The sequence below is a fragment of the Micromys minutus genome, assembly GCF_963924665.1.
Source record: "Micromys minutus genome assembly, chromosome: 24".
Taxonomy (NCBI): Eukaryota; Metazoa; Chordata; class Mammalia; order Rodentia; family Muridae; genus Micromys; species Micromys minutus.
In genome coordinates this window covers 10,266,014-10,288,894 of record NC_137959.1, presented here as the reverse complement: position 1 = coordinate 10,288,894, position 22,881 = coordinate 10,266,014, and the positions used below count along the sequence as shown (strand labels likewise).

At 37.8% G+C, this 22,881-nt stretch overlaps 1 protein-coding gene across 1 annotated transcript in view; it reads left to right on the top strand.

Moving 5' to 3' along the window:
* The first annotated feature begins 143 nt into the window (after window positions 1-143).
* The window catches only part of VPS35 (VPS35 retromer complex component), a 34,275-nt gene continuing 11,537 nt past the window's right edge, over window positions 144-22,881 (top strand). The window contains exons 1-12 of the mRNA XM_080937202.1: window positions 144-222; window positions 4,843-4,941; window positions 7,633-7,729; window positions 9,601-9,724; window positions 10,893-11,075; window positions 13,044-13,257; window positions 15,365-15,448; window positions 15,968-16,077; window positions 18,052-18,148; window positions 18,255-18,403; window positions 21,028-21,235; window positions 22,416-22,571. Of these exons, the coding sequence (XP_080793328.1) occupies window positions 220-222; window positions 4,843-4,941; window positions 7,633-7,729; window positions 9,601-9,724; window positions 10,893-11,075; window positions 13,044-13,257; window positions 15,365-15,448; window positions 15,968-16,077; window positions 18,052-18,148; window positions 18,255-18,403; window positions 21,028-21,235; window positions 22,416-22,571 (1,524 nt within the window). The 5' untranslated portion in view covers window positions 144-219. The remainder of the gene's footprint in view (window positions 223-4,842; window positions 4,942-7,632; window positions 7,730-9,600; window positions 9,725-10,892; window positions 11,076-13,043; window positions 13,258-15,364; window positions 15,449-15,967; window positions 16,078-18,051; window positions 18,149-18,254; window positions 18,404-21,027; window positions 21,236-22,415; window positions 22,572-22,881) is intronic.

Genomic DNA, 22,881 nt, shown 5'->3' with positions numbered 1-22,881 from the left:
TTCGATGCTGCGCTGTGCAATCCCCGCCCCGCCCCGTCTACTACACACCACCGTCTGCCCTTTCTCCCCAAACCACGCGAGACTTCACGTGGGCCAATCGAAAAGTCGCTACCGGCCAAGGGCGGGGCCAGAGAGGGCGGGGCTCGGAAAGATCCGTCACCTGACGGCGGGCGGCTCCGGCGGAGTAGGCGCTGCTGCTTGTGGGTCCCCGGAGTCGCCATGGTGAGTGAGGGGAAGCGGTGGGCCTGGGTTGCCCAGGTCGCATTCCACGCTTTCCTCCAGCGGGCAGGAGCCTTGCGGGCAAAGTAGGAGCCCTACATTTCGATCGAGGACAGTCCTGTCCGGGTTGGGCCTGCGGGATAGGGCACGGGCTGAAGAAGGCCGCGTTAGGCTGCGGTGGGTTGCGGTGGGCGGTGGCGCTGGATTTGGTCGTTGCCCCGACACCAGGCAGCCTCCCTTAGGGATGTCTCGGGCTGCAGGTTCTGGGTGTCGGTGAAGGCCTGCTTCAGCCTCTTGTGAGGAATGGCCACCTTGCCTCTGAGAGTCGGAGTCCCGGGTCTGTGCGGAGTTGGGACAGTGAGGAGCGCCCGTGCTTCTGGGCTAAGGCTGTAGCTGGGTCGCGCCCAGCTTTGTGCTCAGCTGCACTCGGGGGTCCCACGCCTTTTCTCTGAAGTAGCTTTCAGTGGGGCCGCAGTGGTTCCCCGGCCTTCCGTGGCTGCATAGCCCCCTTCATCTTGCAGCCTCTGTCAGCGAATTCTAGGGATCTGTTCACGTGAGTTTACCGAAGGGCTCATGCTTTCTTTCACTGAACCCAACCATCAGATAGGAGGCAGCTCTTCGTTTCGTATTTGTTCTCTGAGGATTCTAGCTCACTTGCTAGAAGCAGTCATTCCAAGGTTTCTTCTCTGCGATAATAGCACGTCGCACTAGCCTTTGTGGCACTAGCCTTCTAAACAGGAACTTCCTCAAAATTCGAATCCTGTCTATTTTCCACAGGGCAAGTTATTACTTGCATCATATTGGCATTTGCTGTAATAGGCATAGAACAGAGAGTGGTATGCTTATGTCCGTTTTAATGATTTTAATATTCATTCTTTGTATTCATAATTCTATGTATCGCTGCACATACTTCACTTTAAGGGTGTTAATAGGAAAAACCAGTATTAAATCTTTCTGTTATTGCTTTTATTGGAGTGGAAGTTTGCGATGATCTTGCTAGATTCCAATCAGCTTGGTATTTGTGGTCATCTTTGTTTTGGTTCCAGCTTGCTGAGTTCAGAGCTTTTGTTCCCATGATTTGATAGATCTTTGATGTTTACAACTTTAATATATTGCCTTACAAGATGGTGTTTTCACCCCTGAGAACTTTGTACAATTAAGCTTTGGCACATGACTGGTGTGAAGTTTAATTTTTTGATTTTCAACACTTCCTGGTCGACATACACTATTAACTCCATTTATGTGCTGGGTGAACCAGATTGGAGCACAGTTCTCCTTGTAAATGTTATTGGAAAACGGAACCTAGGTATCAGTTCCATCATAGGCGGTTTTTATGATTTGTGTAGGTAGTCAGCCTTTAGGTCTCACTTCTGCATCTGGAAGCAAGTGTTGATCTCATTGGTACTGTACTCCAAAAAATCCAGAGTCCAGTTCAACTAACCAAACACCTGTGTGCTTTGAGTTTTATAGAATGTGCCAGATACTGGGTAGAGATAAATGGCAGAGATGTACTTTTGAAACATACTGCTATACAGTTCTTTGGGTTCATGGTGGGAAAGAGCTGTGTTATGAGCTTAGAAAAGATTTTGGAGGTAGTGCTAACAGATTCTGAGGAGGCTGAGCAGAAATTCTCCACAAAGAGAAGAAAGAATTTCCATTTAATGTTCATGGCATGCTCTATCATAGGATTTCTGGGGTATTGCTAAGTTAGTGTGTGTGTGGGATCCAAACTGTAGATAGAGTGCTTTGCTTACTTTTTCTTTCTGCAGTCCTTGAACCCAAGGCCTTCATCCTGCTACACACAAACTCCCCAACCCAAATTATTTTAAAGTTCCTGTTCTCCTTGAAGTATTAATTTGTGCTCTCAGGTTTAAATACCATATTCAATATCACAATGATTTTGTATCTTTATTTTACGGTTTATGTTGTATTGTCATATCACATACACAGCTTCTAAGTGGGAAAATTAACCAGCAAGCAGGTTCCGACAACCAGTAGAAAAAAATGCTCTCAAACTGGATATAGTAATAACTAACATGGAGTGTTCATTACTAAATGCTGTGCATGTTCAGAACTTTGTGTGCTATTTTATTTTTCTAGTCTATACCAAAAATTTGTGACTGTTTATAGTCCAGCCTGGTCTACATTAGTACCAGAAGAGCAAGAACTTCCTAGTGAGATCCTGTCTAAAAATGACCCAAAAGTAAAAAAATATCTGGCATCAAAAAAGATTGTGGTGGTCCTTAATAGATATGTCCTGCTAATATGCTGCACATCCACCTGGAACATAGCTGTAAAGTCAAGATACTTCCTATGATAACTCCAGTATAACTTCAAAGTTTTAAGAACTTCTCTCTCCCTCTCAACTACACCTGTTATAACTAAAGATAGTTTCTTCAAATAGCTACTCTTTTAAATACACAGACAAACAGCTAAAAACAAAGTAAATCTACGCTTCCATGCCATCAGCAAAACTCTGCTTACAAAATGAACTCATTCTCCCTGTCAAGTAGAATTAACCCATATTTCATGTTAAATAACACCATGTTTACTTTGCTACCACAGCATGTCTAACAATTAATTATAAATAATCATGTGTTTGAGATCCAGTATACACAAAGTGTGCTTCATAAATGTTCACTGCACAGATAGACTGATTCTAGACCTTTCAGATCATATATTTGATTAAAAAAAACTAACCAGCAAATTAATAGATAAGCAGTATATACAGTACAACAAACTATTGTTAAGCCATAAAAAGGTTTCTAATATTGACACACCCATATTATAGAAATAAACCTAGAAAACACTACACAAAATGAAAGAAGTCTGACACAAATATATGCTGGAAGACTCCATTTATATAAAATACCTTAAACAGATAAATCATCTACAGCTTTACTAATTTAGAAAAGGAATGGTAGGCAAACTGCTGATTAATGACTACAGAATTTTCTTTTGAGGTAATAGAAATATTTTGGAACAAAAGGTAAATGTATCAAAACCCACTGACCTGGTCATTTTACATAAATCTCATTAAAAAGACTAACTAGAGGAAAAGTACTTCTCTATATAGTAATAGAAAAAGTAGAAGAATTTATTCATAAACATGAAAAAGATTTCATGTTTCATATCTAAGACTATTAAAATATTACGATTAAACAAGAAAAATCCACTTCTGAAATACAATAGTTTACAAAAATTAAAGGCTTTGTCTTGGCTTCACTTTAGATAAAGAAAAACACTGAGTAATGAGCAATGCCATGCACGTCCCTGTGCTGTTTTGCTAACAAACTAGTAAAAATGAGTTTTCCCACAACTATTTCTTTTAAAAAATCATAAAGGATGAAGAGGTAGCCCAGTGGTTAAGAGTGTTCAGTGCTCCTATGGAAGACCTGAGTTCAATTCTTAGTACCCACACACTGGATGGCTCAAAACCACTTCAGCTCCAGGGAATCCAATGTCACTGACCTCCACAGGCACCTGCATTCACATGCACATACTAATGAACATATACACATAATTTTAAATGTTTAATTAAAATGCTTATTTTAATTATAAGTGAATTTAAAAGAAAAAAAGTATCTTTAAAGAAACATTAATTTATACAGGAGAAATATTAGCATACACCCCCCAATGTCCCTCAGCTAAGCAATTCTACTTTTTTCTCTAAGTTTTATTACTAAAAGTACCTTATATAAATAGATAGAATTACATGGCATTTTTCCTTTTGTGCCTGCCTTACTTAGAGTTATGTCCAAGGTTCATCTGTATGGAACTATTTATCAGAATTTCCCTTTTTAAAGACTGTGTAATATTCCAGTGTATGTGTTTTAACATGCATGGATATATACTTATATATACATTTATTAATTCACTTTGTTTCCAGCTCTGGCTACATGATTATTTATAATTAATTGTTAGACATGCTGTGGTAGTAAAGTAAACATGGTGTTATTTAACATGAAATACGGGTTAATTCTACTTGACAGGGAGAATGAGTTCATTTTGTAAGGAGAGTTTTGCTGATGGCATGGAAGCGTAGATTTACTTTGTTTTTAGCTGTTTGTGTATTTAAAAGAGTAGCTATTTGAAGAAACTATCTTTAGTTTTAACAGGTGTAGTTGAGAGGGAGAGAGAAGTTCTTAAAACTTTGAGGTTATACTGGAGTTATCATAGGAAGTATCTTGGCTTTACAGCTATGTTCTATGTGGATTGCAGCATATTAGCAGGACGTAACTATTAACAACCACCACAGTCTTTTTTGATACCAGATATTTTTTTACTTTTGGGTCATATTTAGACAGGGTCTCACTAGGAAGTTCTTGCTGTTCTGGTACTAATGTAGACCAGGCTGGCTTTGAGCTCAAAGAGATGTTCCTGCTTCTGTCTCCCAAGTGCTAGGATTAAAGGCATGCATCACCATGCTGGGCTGAGGCCAGAATTTTTGAGTCAGTAAAAGATAGACAAATTAGTTTGAGATATGAAGCTGGAATGAGCCTTGTGAAAGTTTTGGAAAAGAATTATGACTAAAACTACAGAAATTTTTTAAAAAAATTCTTTTTGACAGGAGAAAGTGCTTATGAACTACTAATGATAGTATTTTTAAAATCTTTGTTTTAGCCTACAACACAGCAGTCACCCCAGGATGAGCAGGAAAAACTCTTGGATGAAGCCATCCAGGCTGTGAAGGTTCAATCATTCCAGATGAAAAGATGCCTGGTAAGAATGAAAATGTGAAGGGTACGGTTGCACACTGTAAATTCCTAAGCAAGCACAACCAGTTGTAAAGTTATGTGGCATCTCTGTTTTCAGTCCACCTAGTCACACCAGCAGCTGTCTCAGCTCCATCTGTGTTTAGCACTGTAGATACTTATACACAATATATAAAGAGCCTTGCTTTCTCCTGAATTTGTGTCTGTTCAGTGACTGTAAACTCAGGAGGAAAAATGCTGACTTTCAGTTACACATTGACACATTAGCATCTAATTTAAGTCTCTGAGTCTGTTTGGTTTATACCGTAGACCTGAGGAGAACTCAATATAGAATGGGTGTTTGGTAAATACTTAATGAATGGATTTGAATGCCTTAATTTGAATTATTCAGCTATGTTTATCTCACCTGAGTATCCTTGCGAACTTTTGAATATGTACTTTTATTGTAGGAACTAGATTAAAAACTACTTAAAGATACATGTGGTCAATACTTCTGAAGGCAAAAGTAAGAGGACCATGAACTTGAAGCTAGTTCTGGTTTATGTGGTGAGACCCTTAAAACACAAAACCAAAAATTACATATATACTTGTTTATATACATATACATGTATATAAATATATATAAGATTTATTTATTTTATGCATATGAGTACACTGTAGCTATCTTTAAACACACCAGAAGAGGGCATCAGATTCCATTACAGATGGTTGTGAGCCACTATGTAGTTGCTAGGATTTGAACTCAGGACCTCTGGAAGAATAGTCAGTGCTCTTAACCTCTGAGCCAACTCTCCAGCCCCTTGTTTATATGTTTTTATAGTTTGAAGATAGGAATACTCTGCATAGATACTTTATATTCTGTGTCAAAGTTTAAAGAATTGAACCATATAGGCAGATACTTTAAGCTATAAGTTGCTGGAGTAATGATGATACTTTGTAAAGTGTTTTAAATTTTCCATGTGTGAATGTGGTATATATGTGTATTTGTGCATGTATATATGGAGTCCAGAGGTTGATGTCAAATGTTTTCTTTCAGTTGCTCTTGATCTCATTGACAATTTCAATTTGATATATCTATGAAACACACACATACACTGAACTTAATTTTGGTTATTTTTGTGCTTTATTACCTTCTTTCTTGCCAAAACCCTTCTTTCCATATTTATTTATTTATTCATTTATTTGTTTATTTATTGGTTATTTTTGTGCTTTATTACCTTCTTTCTTGCTAAAACCCTTTTTTCCTCCATTCATTCATTCATTCATTCATTCATTCATTTATTTATTTATTTTTGACCCACCAAGGTTAATTATGTAGGGTTGCATGAGTTAGGGGTTACATCCCAGACTATGAGCCACTTACGACATACTCTCCCAGGACCCATTAAAAGCCTATAGTCTTTCAGTGAGCAGCAGAACCGTATGAGCTCTTCCTCTGTACAGGGTGAAACAGTGACAGACCCAATTTGTACAGCTATCTATAGCTGCAGTGAGCGCAGTGGCTGTATCAGGTATAGAAGACTGTTTCACAGCATTCCTCCCCAACTTCTGGCTCTTGCATTCTTTTCACCCTCTTCTGAGACATCCATGAGCCTTGGGGACAGTGGGTCCCAAACCTTTATGTATTTTCTGATCTCAGAATGCAACAAGTAATGGGAGACTATATCTTGGTATCTTCTGTGTCCATAGATCATGACTGGCAGTGAGTTCTAAAATCTTGCCCACTACCTGGCTTCAGATCATGACTGCTGCAGGGGGCTGATTTTCCTCGGAGTGAGAGTGACAGCAGCAGGGTCTCAAGTACCAGTGGCCCTTCCTCACCTCTCTTTCCATCTTATTATTTGAGATGGCATCTCTAATCTGGAGTCCACTGAATAGACTAGACTACCTGTGAGCCCCAGGGATCTGCTGAGTCTGCCTCCTTAGTGTTTGGATGACAGATTTGTGCTGCCATACCCCTGTTTTTGACCTGAGTATTGGGGATTCAAATTCAGACCCTTGCATAGGAAACACTTTACTCATGAGCTATCTCCTTAGCCCCATTGCTTACATTTTCTAAAGCTTAATATTCTCTTCTGTCTTGTTGGCTTTGATTTTCTTATCAATAAATTTGGAAAGAAAAGTAAATGTTTTGGAATAGAAATTGGGTTTTCTCTTGTTTGTTTTTCTTTCTGAGCATGAATAATGTTTCTTACTGTCTCAAAATTGTCTATATCTATGAGTGAAGTGGGACATATGGTGGTTGAAGAACACAAGGAAAGACTTGCATGGATACGAGCTGCAAAGAGCCTGAAGTTCTGGGACAGAGCCATTGTTAGGATAGTTACCTTACTGAAGAAACTAACATACCCACTTTCTTGACTGCAAGTCAGATGTGCACTGTTGGAACTAGTATCCTAGTTTGTAGAGGTTATATTCAAAAGTTTGAAGTTGCTGTATGAAGCACATTTTATTAGTATGGATGCCTTGTAAGCTTTATAACCCTGGTTATAAAGGTGTTAGGTTTGTTTGTTTGTTTGTTTTTAAATTTAAATTTTCAATAAAGAGAAACTTGTGAAGTTGATTTTTGTGTTACCAAAATAAGTGCTGTAGACTCTTAAAACAATGTAACAGATTTTGGTTCAATAGAACCAAGATAAGTGCTTAGTTAAAGTAAGTATTCTCACCAGTTTTTTTTTTTTTTTTGGTATTTCTGTAGGACAAAAACAAGCTGATGGATGCTCTGAAACATGCCTCTAATATGCTTGGAGAACTCCGGACCTCTATGTTATCACCAAAGAGTTACTATGAACTTTGTATCCTTTGACTGTTGAAGGATAACTACTTGAGCCATACTTGTTTCTTGTTTGGTTTGGTTTTTATACTTTTGTTTTTGTTTTCCTCTATGTAACCTTGCTTTGTTCCTGGCTCCCTTGTAACTCACTCTGTAGACCAGGCTGTCCTGGAACACATACAGATCCACCTGCCTCTGTCGCCTGAGGGCTAGGAGCAAGGGAGTGTGCCAGAACAAGTGGCTTATATTTATTTCTTGATAAGGCCAATTTTCATATTGTTGGATTTGTATTTAAAGCAGAACCAATGCTGATTTATTCAGAAAAAGTGAGAAAAGAACTCTTGAGAATGGGAGGGCCTTTCAGACCCTTATTTATCCTTTTTTTTAAAAAAAGATTTATTTTACTTTATACATATGTGAGTGTTTTATCAGCATGTGTATATGTATCTGCACCACACTCATGACTAGTGCCTGCAGAAGCCAGAAGGCGGCATCAAATCCCCCAGAACTGTAGTCACAGATGGTTGCTAACTACTATGTTGGAACCTAAACCTAGGTTCTTTGGAAAAGCAATCAGTGCTCCCCTCCGTTCCCACCCCCCACCACCCCTACCTCCCATCCCCCCTGCTCTGAAATGGATGCTTATTTCTTAGCCCAGGCTAACCTCAAGCTCACTGCCTCAACCTCCTGAATGTTAGGGTTATAGAGAAGAACCATCATGTCTGGCTTTATTTCTTTGTTAAAAATGTGTGGAGTCACTTGTTCTATTATTTTTTTGGACAAAATATTCTTCCTCAGGCAAATATTCTAAAGGAGAAAAGTGCCCCCTTTTTCTAAGTATAAACCATCCTCCCCCCTTTTTTTGCACTGTTGGCTGTTGACCTTAATTTTAGACAAGCAGTTTGCCAATTGAACTAAATCCATGCTCATATGCTTAAGTTTCTCAAAATAAATTAATCTTAATTTTTGAAAAAATTGAAGCCATTAAGTGACATTTGTTTTCTGGGTTGTTGTTGTTGTTGCTTTGAGGTAAGCCTTGTTGTGTAGCCTTCCCTGGCATCTTAACTCACAGTGATCCTCTTGCATCTGCCTCTTGTGTGGTGGGATTACAGGTGCATGCACCATGCCTGGCATTCCCTCTCAATTCCCCTTTAAAGATGATGAGGCTGGTCTTGAACTCTTGGGTTCAACTGATCCCCATCTTTAGCCTCCCAAGTAGCTGGGAGTCCTTTTTTCTTTTTGAGACAATGTTTTATGGTATATAGCTCAGGCTAGACATTTGCTATTATACCAGCGTGAAAAACTTTTACTGAAGTTTAATTTATTTTTATGTATATGACTGTTTGCTTTGCATGTATGCATGTAGCTGGTACCCATGATAGTCAAAAGAGAGAGTATCAGATCCCCTGAAACTGGAGATAGGGATGATTCTGTAATATCATGTGGGCATTGGGGTCTGAACCCAGATCCACTGCAAGAGCAGCAGGTGTTTTTACTGCTGAACCATCTCTACACTCCAGTGAATCTATATTTTAAAGTAATAAAGGCAGCTGAAGTTCTCTCTTCCCTTTAAACATTCATCTAAATGTAAAGTACCTTATTAGTGGGTTTTCTTTTCAACTCATGGTCCTCTAGCTACAGCCTCATGAGTAGCTGTATTATAGCTATGGACCTCTATGCCAGGCACTTCAGAAATGTGTGCGTTCTTGTTTTGTTTTGTCAGTGGTGGAAATAAAATACAAGGCTTTTCTTGTGGGAGGTAAGTGCTTGTACTACTGAACTATATTACTAGCCCTCCCTAATAGTTTAATTATTCCAACAGTAGTCGCAAAGTTTGTTATTTATTTATTTATTAGTTTACCTATATTCTTAATCCTTAATCATAATTAAAAGATATGGCTATTTCTGATGAACTGCACTACTTGGAGGTCTACTTGACTGATGAATTTGCTAAAGGAAGAAAGGTGGCAGATCTTTATGAACTTGTACAGTATGCTGGAAACATTATTCCAAGGCTGTAAGTAATTAACGTCTTTTATAGCCACACTTTCTAGGTTTTGTGTTGCTGTAAAGTCTCATCCAACAGAAGTTAATGATAGTTTAAAACTCATCTTGCATTTCTCGTCTTATTAATATATTTTTTTTCTTTTTGGAAATTACCCATCTCTTTTTTGACAGCATCTCACTGCTTTAAATTCATGAACCTCCTGGCTCAGTCTCCAAAATGCTGAGAGTACAGACATGAGGCACTATGACTGGCTAACACTGGCTTTATTTAAAAGGCAGGCGTGGTGTCATGTACCTGTAATCCCAGCACTTGGCGGCAGAGACGTTGCTGCAAGTTGAAGGCTAGCCTGGTTCATGTAGCAGGTATCTTAAGTCAGCTGTGCCTACCATAGTAAGAAAGAGCAGGTGTGTGTATGAGAAAATCCAAAACAAACAAACAAACAAATAAATAAATATAAATAAGTAGCAATTTCCACAAGCAACCATGGTCATCATGTCTAAGAATATTGAAAGGAAAATGCTAGAAGTAATTAAGTTTAAATTCCTGCACTATTTTAAGTAGCCTGATAAAACTTTTTATTGTTCCACTGAGGGTGTGAATCAGCCTTTTGTTGCGCATACTATATATGTTATCTACCCTTTGATCACTCAGTAGCCATCCTGCTTGCTGCTGAGAGAGCCTGATGCTCCCTCATCTTCACTCACCTACGTTATTCTCATTGCATAGTCACTGTGTCATCTCACATCATTGCAAGAACGGTGACGTCGGCATAGTAAGGGAAGGAGAGACACCATTCACTTACGTCATCTTACCACACTGTTAGGGTTGTGTTAGTTACTGCGGTTAATCACCTTCACTAATAAACTTATGTATGTGTATAAGAGAAAATAATGATGGTGCATATTAGCTGCAGTTTCAGTTAGCAGATGGGTGTCTTAGATCATATTCATCATGGTTAAGAGGGGACTGACTACTCAGGTCAGTCAGTGACTTTTTTTTTCTTCAAATATCTTTTGTAGTTATATTTAAAGTTGGGTGATTTTTCTCTCCATAAAGAATACTGTTTAAGATAATATGTTTTTTGTCTTATTTATTTAATATGTATGTAGTGTGTTGGAATACAATCAAGTTTTCAAATGTTCTGTCTCTAATCAAATGAATTTTTTACTTCTCTTAGTTACCTCTTGATCACAGTTGGAGTTGTATATGTCAAGTCATTTCCTCAGTCCAGGAAAGATATTTTGAAAGATTTGGTAGAAATGTGCCGTGGTGTGCAGCATCCGCTAAGGGGTTTGTTTCTTCGAAATTATCTTCTTCAGTGTACTAGGAACATTTTACCTGATGAAGGAGAGCCAACAGAGTAAGTCGTCTTGTTTAGTTGGAGTGTCCCTCCAACCCTGTATAAAGCATGTTAAAATTGTAGAAAAGCAGACAAAAATAGGAACATGTCAGTGACCTTCTCACTCAAATTCATGTAGTATTTTATGTCTAGACTTTCATTGTGATACATAATTCAGTGTGTGGTATGAGACAAAGTGTATTCAGATTCAACTATATATTAGAAAACTTCTTTGGATTAGAATCTGCTTTTTAAATTTTAATTTTTTTGCTGTTTACTTTTGCTTTGTTTTAAGAGAGGATTTTGCTGTGTGGCCTTGAGTAGCTGGTACTCACTGTAGTCTAGGCTGGCCTTGAATTTTCAGTAGCCTTCTTACATGCACACTCTCAAATGATGGATTATAGGCATCCAATATAGTTTAGAACATTTCCCCATTACATTAGATAATCTTTGGAAGTATAACTTTTAAAGGTGTTAACTAGTGGCGGAAGAAGCCTAAAAATTGTTTATAGAGACCTCTGTTTCTTTTGTGGCCTCCATTCTAGCATGAAAATCATGACAACTTTTCTCCTAGCTATGGCAGATTGCTGCTAGGTGTGGTAAACTTTATTTGATGGGTCTCTAGATTGAAGAACTAATAGTTTCCTTTTATTTAAAGTGTATTCGTTTAAAAATTTTTTAAACTAATAAGTTAGTTTATCTGTATCAATTCCTTTAAAAATACATTTTATATATATATATTTTTTATATATATATATGTTTGTGTGTGATGATGTGTGTTTGTTTTTGTGTGTGATGGTCAGAGAATAACTTTGTGAGTTGGTTCTTTGCTTCTACCTTTACATGGATTCTGGGGACCAAATTCAGACCAGTAGGCTTACATGACCAGTGCCTGTGCCCTCTGAACCACTTCACCAGCCTTTCTCTTTCATTTCTTTTCATTTCGAAAAAGATTCTCACTATAACTCATGCTTGCTTTGAGTATGTAATCCTCCTCCTCTTGCCTCTCAATGTCCATATTACAGGTATGTTTCACTATGCCAAGAATCATTTACTAGTACAACAACTACTACTACTACTATTAAGCTAAACCATACATAAAAGATTTAATAGTATACAAAGAGGATGATGTTATTTTGATTATTATAATTTGACTCTGAATTTTAAACATGAGGCAATTAGTAAAATATTTGAAAAACTAAATTCCCTGACTTAGAAGATGTAGAAGAATATGGTCTCGCTTCATAAAGCTCATATTTCATTTGAAGCCAATATATCTAACAATAAAGTGGCAGTTACTGGTCTACTGTAAATGCCAAGGTTTGGGGTCTTTTAATTTTTTTTTTTTTTTAATTTTTGTTTTTTAGTCAGTTACCTTTTGTTGGACATTAGTTCTGTCAGGATATGGAACGACTCAGCTGCAGGTGGATTCTTTATGGTGGGAGCTGGGACGCCATCATACTCCCAAGTGCAGTGCCCTCTAGCCCCCTTGCTAACTCTTCAGTGATGCTGTGTCACCATGCGTGTTTGAGTTTCTTTGTAAGAAATGTAGTCCCTGAAGAGTAACATAAGCTGCCAGCACCATGTGAAGCCCTGTGAAGCTCCCTTAAGAATATGGGGTGTTTCACAGATTGCTTGTCACTGTAGGGGCCATGCTAATCTCTGTACTATTTCAGTTTTAGTATGTGTGCTGCCAAATTGAGCACATCTTTATATTCTAGTGAGTTGCTGTAAGGGCAAAATCCAATGAGCTCAGAATAGGGAATCATGGAAAGTATTTTGCACTTTAAATGTATTGTGTTCTTCCCCTAGACTTTATTTTTATGCTAGAGTTTGTTCTTGACACGTAGTTAACTTTAAGCCAAATGAACTGCAGTTGAAAGTGGCATTTGAAGCATGAGTATTTGCAGAAGAAAGAAGGAAAGGAATGGACGAGCAGTAAATTGATCCTGTCATGTGCATAAGATTTTTCTAACTTTTTCTTGGCAGTGAAGAAACAACTGGTGATATCAGTGACTCCATGGATTTTGTACTGCTCAACTTTGCAGAGATGAATAAGCTCTGGGTGCGGATGCAGCATCAAGGACATAGTCGAGATAGAGAAAAAAGAGAACGAGAGAGACAAGAACTGAGAATTTTAGTGGGAACAAATTTGGTGCGCCTGAGTCAGTTGGAAGGTGTAAATGTGGAACGATACAAACAGGTTCTTATCTTTTTGTTGTCATTTTTTTCTTACATTGTGAGATATACACTAAAAATCTTATTTTAAATAGATCTTTGTTAAATTGAAAAATATTTTAACTTTAAAAAAATTTTTAATTAAAAATGATCTAGTTAAAAGTACTACCACGTTTATGGGTTGGAGATTCAGTATTGTCAAGGTAGCAGTTTTACTTGAGTCTAACTATAGATTCAGTGCAGTCTCAGTCATATCTAACTCTCTGACTGTTTTTAAACAGATTCTAAAATATAATACCCACGGCAGTTTTGAAAGGCTAGGACAAAAGGACCTAAATTCACTTTCACTGATGTAAAGATAGTTTGTGGTATTGACATATACCAGTTGTGCTGGCTGTTTTTTTTGGTCAACTTGACACAAGCTAGAGTCATCACAGAGAAAGGAGTCTCAGTTGAGGAAATATCTCCATGGGGTCTACCATTATGGTGTTTTCTCAATTGGTGGTCAGTAAGGAGTGGGGTGTGCAGTCCTTTATGGGTAGTACCATCTCTGTGCCGGTAGTCCTGGGTTCTATAAGAAGGCAGCCTGAGCAAGTCTTGGGGAGCAAGCTAGTAAGCAGCACCCCTCCATGGCCTCTGCATCAGTTCCTGCCTCCAGATTCCTACCCTGTGTGAGTTCTGTCCTGACTTCCAGTGACAAACTATGATCTGGAAGTTTGAGCCAAATAAACTCTTTCCTCTGTAGCTTGTTTTTTGGTCATGGTGTTTTGTCGTAGCAATAGAAACCCTGAGTAAGACCCCAGTGGAGAGAAGCACAAAGGGGAAGGGATGAAAGGGACAGACACTAAGTCAGCCAAGGGGAACAAACTAGGGTCAGCACACTTTGCTAAAGACTTAAAAAAATGTGTGTGAGTTTTTTTGCTGGCGTGTATGTTTATGTACCACAAGTGTGTTTGTGCATAGAGGCCAAAAGGGTATCAAATCCCCTGGAACTGGAATTACAGATGATTGTGAGCCACCATGTGGATGCTGGGAATCAAACCCAGGTTCTCTAGCAGAGCAGCCAGTGGTTTCAACCAGCTATCAGCAAAACTTTTTTTGTAAAAGGTCAGATGGTATTTTTGAATTTTATAAGTTATTGTAAGTGGTAACCTAGATAGATATAGGGCAAAACCAGGAAGCATTAAGAAAATGAGCATGGTAGGGCTTGGTCCCATTGACATTTTGTAGTATAGCTCAGTTTGGCTACTCTTTAACCTACTTCAGGTTCTAGATTTGGATCCTTAGCATCAAAAATGTGAAACAAACCCCAAAAATTTAAGCATTGGATTAGGTTCGTCAGTCCTTAGATTAGGTAGTCCATTATTGATTCACATATTGACTCCTTCTTTTTTCCCTCTCCCCTGATCATCTGAGGTAGTTCAGGCTGGCCTCCAGCTCTCTTGTAGTCAAGGATGGCCTTTAACTTCTGATCTTCCTAAGTGAGTCCTAGAGATTCACTCTGCCAACTGAGCTACATCTTTAGTCCTGCAGTTAATTTTTGTGAAGGTGCAAAGGCAAACTTACTGTTTGCCTTTTGAAGCAGGGCCAGTCTTTCTGTAGTCCTGGCTGTCCTGAAAATTAGGTTGTCCTGTGTAGGTTAGGATGGCCTTGAATTCACAGAGATCTGCTTGCCGAGTGTTGGGATTAAAGATGTGCACTACTTTGCCTGCCCAGGGTAACCTTAATAAATTAACTCTGGAAGAATTTAATACCCACTTGATATGTGTAAACAAAGAAACTTAAGTCTTGACCATTGCTTACCCAGTGTGGAAGCTATAGAAAAGCAGATCAGAGACTTAGGTATATACTGTCTAAGAGTTCTAGAAGAGAACATAAGGGAAATCTTCATATCTTGAATTAGTTGGAGACTTGTTAGAACTGACAAAAAAAGCACAAACTGTGAAAAAACCCACCATACTGTATGTAAGAAAAATTTATATTTAATAATAAGCTAGTTTTTAAAGTTGAACATCGAAGTATGGATGAGAGCAATATAAAATGATTTTCATGTTAAGTGTGTTGCTAGAGGAATACTTTGGGATTTTCAAAATCATTTTTAGCTTACCTTTATTTTTCTTTGCTATTTTTAGATTGTTTTAACAGGCATTTTGGAGCAAGTTGTGAATTGTAGAGATGCTTTGGCTCAAGAATATCTCATGGAGTGCATCATTCAGGTAAGAAAACATTAATTCTTAAAATAAATTTTATTTTCATTTTTTTTTTTGGGAGAAGGAAATCCTAAGTCCAGTGTGGAGGAACATGACTTGTAGTTCCAGCAGCCCACTTCTGAGGTTGAAGCCCTGAGTTTAAGGCCAACCTGGCCATTGTGCCTAAACGATGTCTCAGAAAAAAGGAAAAAAAAATCTTAGGAAAAAGGTTGTTTTTTTTTTTTTTTTTTTTTAATAAAAATTTTTTTCAGAAATTTTCATTTTCAAACTCGGTCTTTGTATTAATAATCAATTTTGTTTTATTGTGTTTTTTTTTTCTCAAAAGTACAGGAAAATAATCTTGAGTTTTCTAGGTCTTATTAGAGTTACTTGTATGCTAGAAATGGAATATTTCTTGTTTTGATTTTAATTATCTAAGATTAAGCTATTTTTTTCTGTAAGTAATGATTTTATATACCATTCATAAGATCAGAATACTTTGTGAAGCTTTCTTCCATGTATTGATCAATCATATCTGACTTTTAGGTTTTTCCTGATGAGTTCCATCTCCAGACTTTGAATCCTTTTCTTAGAGCTTGTGCTGAGTTACACCAAAATGTAAATGTGAAAAACATAATCATTGCTTTGATTGACAGGTAAGACTGTTCAGAATGGGAAGGTAAATGCTCCGAAATGGCAGTGAGAAAATCATTTGTTTCTGTTATCTCTTTAAGTACCAATCTTAACGTAATTTTGCTATAGATAATTTAGCACTCAGTGTCAAGTTAGTGGTTGGCTGACTTAAGTGTGAAAGTTTACCTTTTCATTTGAAGGCTTAAGGAGGTGGTTTTTTTTTTAAGGGGTTTTGTTTCGTTTTGTTTTTTTAATTAATGTAGTCCAGGCTGCTTGTACATGAGGATAACCTTGAATTTCTGATTCTCTTGACTTGATTCAAGTGCTGGCATTAGGCATGAGTCACCATACCTGATTTTTAATGCAGCCTTTAATCTGTTTAACTGATAGGTGTAGACATTATTGTGCAAACCTTTCCTTGTCTAAAGCTCACTGAAGAACAGAATTTCTCAGTTATATAAATTATCTTTCAGTGGTGACTTCCTTGACTGAGTGTTTTTAAAGTAGCAACAGCATAGGAAGAATTGAGAATGCTTACGTAATCATTCTGCTGTCACCGGTTCATAAGGACAAGTTTTTTTAAGAATCACATTTTTAGTGGATCTCCTTTAAGTATAGTTTCTTAACCATTGGTTTAATAGACAAACATACAAAAATTGGGATTAGCTCAGCAGTTAAGAGTGCATACTACTCTTAAAGATGACCTGAGTCCAGTTCCATCACCAACACTGATGGCTCCAGTTCTAGGGCATCTCACATTCCTTCTGGATCCTATTAGACACTTGCATTTATACATGTACAAAGCAAGATTTAAAAATAAAAGTTTTTAGTGTGTGTGTATAAATATATATTCATATATTTACATATCACATTAATATATGATGCATATGGTTATATCTCCATATTGAACATTTATATCTATATAAATATATATTTATACATATAAATGCATAACTCATATATGTATAACTTGGCTTTTTATAATGTCTGTAATCAATGACTGCTTGGTAGCCTTGCTACATGATAAATAATACATAATTTAGCCTGCATTGAGTATTATATCATTATGAAGTTAGAAACAACACCAAAGATTTATTTCAGCAGATTTTTTTATATATATATTTTAAGCTACCTAATTAAGTTACTAGTCTTAACATCTAGGAATTAATGAAGCAGAGGTCTCCAGATTGTCCTAGATAGCATACATTGCATGCTTATTGGGCCCACTCTTAAAGAAAGATGGTTAACCAGATTTTCCTGTGTAGGAGTAATGCCATTTAGCAATCCCAATCAGTGGAGGGTTTTTTTCTGCATAACAAAATGTAGATGCAGTTCTGACCTTGACAGATAATGCAGTATACACGATTTTGAATAGCTTAAGAGGTGCAGGTTATTAAAGTTTAATTATTAAATTAAATAACCACATTACTTCCTGTGGTTCCATATAGATGCTGGGAACTGAACTTGGGTTCTCTGCAAGAGTAGTACATAGTACTTTTACCACTGAGCCATCTCTACAGCCTTTATTTATTTAATCTGGGTGACGTAGCACATGACTGTAACCGCAGCACTTCTGAAGTAGAGGCAGGAGTACTATGAATTCTAGGCTAGCTCGTACTACATAAAGTCAGTGAGTAAGTAAACATGATTGCCAGTGTAGTGGCATCATTAACAAGACTCTAGTTAAGGCATAGAATAAAGTCATACATTGTAGCTCTTGTGTTAACCCCCACCCAAATGGAACAACAGTAACATTTATTGTTAAGATAATTTTTCTTTGATCACTATGCTATGCATCTAGGCTCAATTTTCAAAGTCTTGTTTGGAATTTAATTCACCAGAAATTAATAGTAATGTCTTGGTATTTTAACTATAATCTTAAAAGCCATTCATAATGTTCTAAGAAACAGACTTGGAAAATACAGAAAAGCAATAAAGAAAAAAATGACCTTCTGTTCAGATCCCATATCTTTAAAAAAAAATGTTTTCTTTTTTAGATTAGCTTTATTTGCTCATCGTGAAGATGGACCTGGAATTCCAGCTGAGATTAAACTTTTTGACATATTTTCACAACAGGTGGCTACAGTGATACAGGTTTGTATAGTATTTTCTCTACTTTCTCAACTTTGAAACTTGTCTATTGGTATATTTTCTTTTGTAATTGTTTAAAATAAATTGTATAATTTTCTAAACATTGCAGTCCAGACAAGACATGCCATCAGAGGACGTTGTATCTTTACAAGTGTCTCTCATTAATCTTGCTATGAAATGTTACCCTGATCGTGTGGACTATGTTGATAAAGTTCTAGAAACAACAGTGGAGATATTCAATAAGCTTAACCTTGAACAGTAAGTCAAAATTATATTTTAAAAAATTTAAACTACATTTATTTGTTGGGGAGGGAGTTAGAAAATACGCACCGGTGGAGGTCAGAGAAAAACTCGCTTCAGTTACTTGGCTCTTCCAGGTGGGTCCTGCCCATAAACTCAGGTTGCTGGGCTTGGTGGCAAGCATCTTTACCCGTTGAGCTATCTCGTGTACCCCAAAGTTACAACATTGACAAAAACTCTTAGCATTATATTAGTTTGTCTTTGACATGTTAGCATTTGTTGTTTGAAGTACGTCCTGAGATTTTCCTACGAGGTGCTAAACAGGATAGAAAGTTTTGCTAGCTGCTTGCTTCCTTGTACAGTAGTGAAGTAGTGGCCTGTCAGGTCTGTAGACAGTCTTCATAGTTCTGTGTCTTCAATTCAAATTCCTTCCTAAGCTAGTTTTTTGTTTTGTTTTGTCTTTACTATTGTATTCTATGTGTGTTGTATTACACATCATCTGTCTACCTAGTGCCTTTAGAGGCTAGAAGAGGGGATTGGCACACCCTGACACTGAAGTTACTGACAGTTACAAGCTGCCATGTTGATGATGGAGATAGAACCTGGGTCTTTTATGACAACAGCCAGTGCTCTTAACCTTTTGAGCCATCTCTTCAGCCTCAAGAATGAGCCAGTTCTTAAACTAGTAGGGAACATCGTCAACCACCATTCCTCCCACTCCACCCCTACAAAAAAGAAAAAGGTTTCCTTTTTCTTCAGATGAGCACATTGTGAACAATAAGGGCGTATATATATTTAGGCTAAAAAATTAGGGATATGTGTAAATATTTGAAATGTAACAATTATTTAAATATTTTTTTTTAATTTGAGCTTTAGTTTTAGTAACTTTTGGGAAAAGAATAATTGTCTTAATTAGGGTTTTACCACTTGAACAGACATCATGACCAAGGCAACTCTCATAAGGACAACATTTAATTGGGGCTAGCTTACAGGTTCAGAGGTTCAGTCCGTTATCATCAAGGCAGGAAGCATGGCAACATCCAGGCAGGCATGGTGCAGGAGGATCTGAGAGTTCTACATCTTCATCTGAAGGCACTAGCAGAAGACTGGTTTCCAAGCAGCTAGGATGAGGGTCTTAAAGCCCACATCCACAGTGCTACACCTACTCCAACAGGGCCACACCTTCTAATAGTGCCATCCCTGGCCTGACCATATAGAAACCACTACAACGATGTTCCCTACACTGGATGCTTCCTCAGTCATACTATCCTAGACCTGTGGCACCCTACAAAGGTTACTTGGGGTTTTTTTTTGTTTGATTTTTTGTTTTTGTTTTTTTGAGACAGGGTTTCTCTGTGTAGCCTTAGCGATTCTGGAACTTGCTCTGTAGACCAAGTTGGCCCATAACTTAGAACTCGAGAGATCCGCTACAGCCTCTGCTGATTCACTTTTGGCATTTTGATGCTATCATGTATCTTTTCCCCAACAGTTGCCTCCTGAGTACCTTAATTAGGCTTCCTGCTTTTCTAGTTTCCATCCATTGGTTAAGATACAACAGGAACATTTTTCCCCTTTACTCCTTTTTTATTCGTTATTTCCATTTTCTTGTGAACTGAAAAACAGTATAAATCTTTAACATAAGAGAGAAAATTAAATGATATCTGTGTTCCCCTTTATCCCTCCTAGATGAGCTTTAAAGTAAAAGTTACTAAAATAACTAGAAATCCCAGTGTCTAAAGGTCTTGTAAATGCTAAAATATGCCTCAGCCTCCAGAGAATGCTCCTATACAAGATGCTACCTCTCAAATTCACCAGATACAGATTTTTTTTTTCCTAGATGGTTTTTGCATGGATTTTCTCCTATTTAACTTTCTTCATAATACTTGCTCTCTATCCAAGGAACTAGAGATAAGTGTTTTATTTTCTCAATTTCTTTAAATGTGTAAATGAATTAAAACCTTTTTCTTCTTTGTGAATTTCATACTATGTACCCCAATCTCACTCATCTACCCCCCTCTTCTACCTGCCCCTACCCTTGCAACCTCTCGCCAATGGAGAAAAAAAAAATCTCATGGAAGCTGTAGTGTGTCACAGTATATGTCATGGTGTACCCTTTTGTCCACAGTTCTTTGTAAATGTTCATTGTAAAGACTCATTCATTGGTCTAGTACAAGGCCTCTGGCTTCTCCTGCTGCACTGGGCCTTCTCTCAGATATTCTGTTGTTTCGATGGTCATGGGATCCTGTAGTTTTGGATCTGTGGGACAGTTCTTAATGCATTCCAACAGTTCATCAATACTGTAGATATTGGGGTAGCCAATTCAAAGTCCTAGATCTGGGCTTGAGAGCCATCTGAGCTGGTCAGCCTGAGGGCTCTCCAGCTTTCCCCACCCTGGGGCTGGCTCACCAACAACGCCTGGAAGCATGGCCAACTCTATCCTGCTGCCCAGGTGAGGTACAGGGCCTGCTCTCCTGCAGCTGGTGAGGGACAGGGACAGTTCTTCTACTCTCATGACCCTGGGGCCAGCTCCTGCCTGCCATAGATGGTAAATGAAGATTTTTTTTTCTAAATATGTGAAACAAGTACTCTGTGTATAAAGATTAACTTTGCTCATGAAAGGGTTGCTGTTTTTCTCTTTGTAGTATTGCTACCAGTAGTGCAGTTTCAAAGGAGCTTACCAGACTTTTGAAGATACCTGTTGATACTTACAACAATATCTTAACAGTCTTAAAATTAAAGCATTTCCACCCACTTTTTGAGTACTTTGACTACGAGTCCAGAAAGAGCATGAGCTGTTATGTGCTTAGTAATGTTCTGGATTATAACACAGAAATCGTCTCTCAGGACCAGGTAAGAGAATACAGATATGCTCTTTTAGGGAAATAGAGGATGGGGTTGATTAGGATTTTAGACATTGAGCTGTAGACTCTGGTAATAAGTGAGGGAGGTAACATAATAATAAAAACTATGAATACCTTATTTGTTATAGAAGTTAAGAATTGGAGATATACATAGAATTATTAAATACCTCTGATTTCACCAAAAGGAGAATAGCCACAGTTGATTGATCTGGCATATATCTTTAGATTTTTGTGCATAAATGTATATATTGACCTATCAACTTTTCAGTGTCTCTGGAACAACCTCCCTACCTCCTTCTCCTTTAAAAAAAAAAAAAAAATTTAGTCAATGATTATTGCCTGTATGTGAATGGGTGGAGGATCACCTGCTATGGGAGTGACTATCCCATAGAAAGTGACTCTACTGCCTTCAGCAGCCAGCATTGCCAATAGCTCTTCAACTACAGTTGGATCCTTGGGAACTTCCTCTATCCAGGATGAGTGTTCACTAGTAGCTTTATCTTGGGCAGGCAGTCTCAGCTACTGTGGGAAGGCACTATTTTGCAGTAGTCCTTGACCTCTGGCTCTTCTAATCTTTCTGTCCCCTCTTCAGTGTTCTCTGAGCCACGTTGGGGAGGGTATGCTAAAGACATGCTATTTAGGGTTTAACACTCCATAGTCATTTATTTTTTACCCTTTGAATTGTACTGACTGTTATCCACTGCAAAAAAGAAGCATCATTGATAAGGGAGAAAGCTATAATAATCTATAGGCAGAAGGGTAAGTATTTAGAAGGCGGTTTATTACTATGTCCATTTAGCAAAATAATAATAGTAGATTCCCCTTAAGGCCTCTTACTTCATAATCTGTGGGTTCTTTGCCAGATTTAGAGTACCAGGCATGAATTCTACCCTGTGGAACAAACCTTAAGTCCAGGTAGAAAGTCACTGGTTATTCCTAAAACATTCATTCTACTATTGTACCGATGGGCTGATTTTGCCAAGCTGGTTGTTACTGCAGCTTAAAAGGTTCACAGCTGGGTGAGACTGTTTATACCAAATTATTTGTTTAAAAAAAAAAAACTGAATTATTTTGCTGATACTGTTTTATTATGTCTACACTTAGAAACTTGTTACCTTTTGTTGTTGTTCATGGTTTCACACTAACATTTTCTACTTTCCATGTTGCAGGTAGATTCCATAATGAATTTGGTGTCCACACTGATTCAGGATCAGCCAGACCAACCTGTAGAAGACCCTGATCCAGAAGACTTTGCTGATGAACAGAGCCTTGTTGGCCGATTTATTCATCTTCTGCGTTCGGCTGATCCTGATCAGCAGTACTTGGTATGAGTTATCTCTCACTGTAACCTTTCATCACACACAATGAGCAGAGAAGTGTTTAAATGGCTTAATGTAGCTTCTGCTCTAGTTGAAGGTATTGAAAAACTTGCTACTGAATTAAAGTTCATGGCCTTAAAATATTTATTTGTTTGTTTGAGGCAAGGTCTCACTATAGCCAAGTTGGTCTCAAAATTATGATCCTGCTGCCTTAGCTTCCTGAGTGCTATGAGTTTAGATATGTACCACCGTGCACAGCTGGGATTTTATTTTTGTATAAATGAGCAACTAAACTGCTGACACTCATGAGGAACAG